This window comes from Diaphorina citri, unplaced genomic scaffold, assembly GCF_000475195.1.
Source record: "Diaphorina citri unplaced genomic scaffold, Diaci psyllid genome assembly version 1.1 scaffold6837, whole genome shotgun sequence".
Classification (NCBI taxonomy): domain Eukaryota; kingdom Metazoa; phylum Arthropoda; class Insecta; order Hemiptera; family Psyllidae; genus Diaphorina; species Diaphorina citri.
Window position 1 is genome coordinate 12,610 of NW_007384213.1, and position 349 is coordinate 12,958.

General features: G+C 41.0%; 1 protein-coding gene across 1 annotated transcript in view; it reads left to right on the forward strand.

The window, feature by feature from the left end:
* LOC103522092 (reversion-inducing cysteine-rich protein with Kazal motifs) overlaps nt 1-346 on the forward strand; it is a gene marked incomplete at both ends in the record, with an annotated part of 12,264 nt that extends 11,918 nt beyond the window's left edge. Inside the window, 1 exon segment of the mRNA XM_026832449.1 lies at nt 279-346. Coding sequence (XP_026688250.1) covers nt 279-346 — 68 coding nt within the window.
* Nucleotides 347-349: the final 3 nt, after the last annotated feature.

Genomic DNA, 349 nt, shown 5'->3' on the forward strand with positions numbered 1-349 from the left:
GTGTTTGTTTAATGATGAGAATTCATTAGAAGGAAGCAAACTCTGTGGTCAAGCAAGCTTGCATACCGGTGGTCCAAGATTAAATTTCTTTTAAGACTTTGAGATTGGCACCTCGCCTCGTGAGGACAAATGAGGGGCTATGGCAGTTTTAGGGTCCCAAAGTACATCTTGGAAATAACTACAATCCATTTGGAAATATCAGCAATAATTCCAAATTATTCCAATATTTTGGTACCTATATCAAATGTACTAAGTAGGTATGTATTTCTCATTTGCAGTCAGAAACAAGTGGACAGAGCTCTGTACGCTCTCCGAGGTAGTGCCATGTCTGCCCTCTCCGTACACGCTG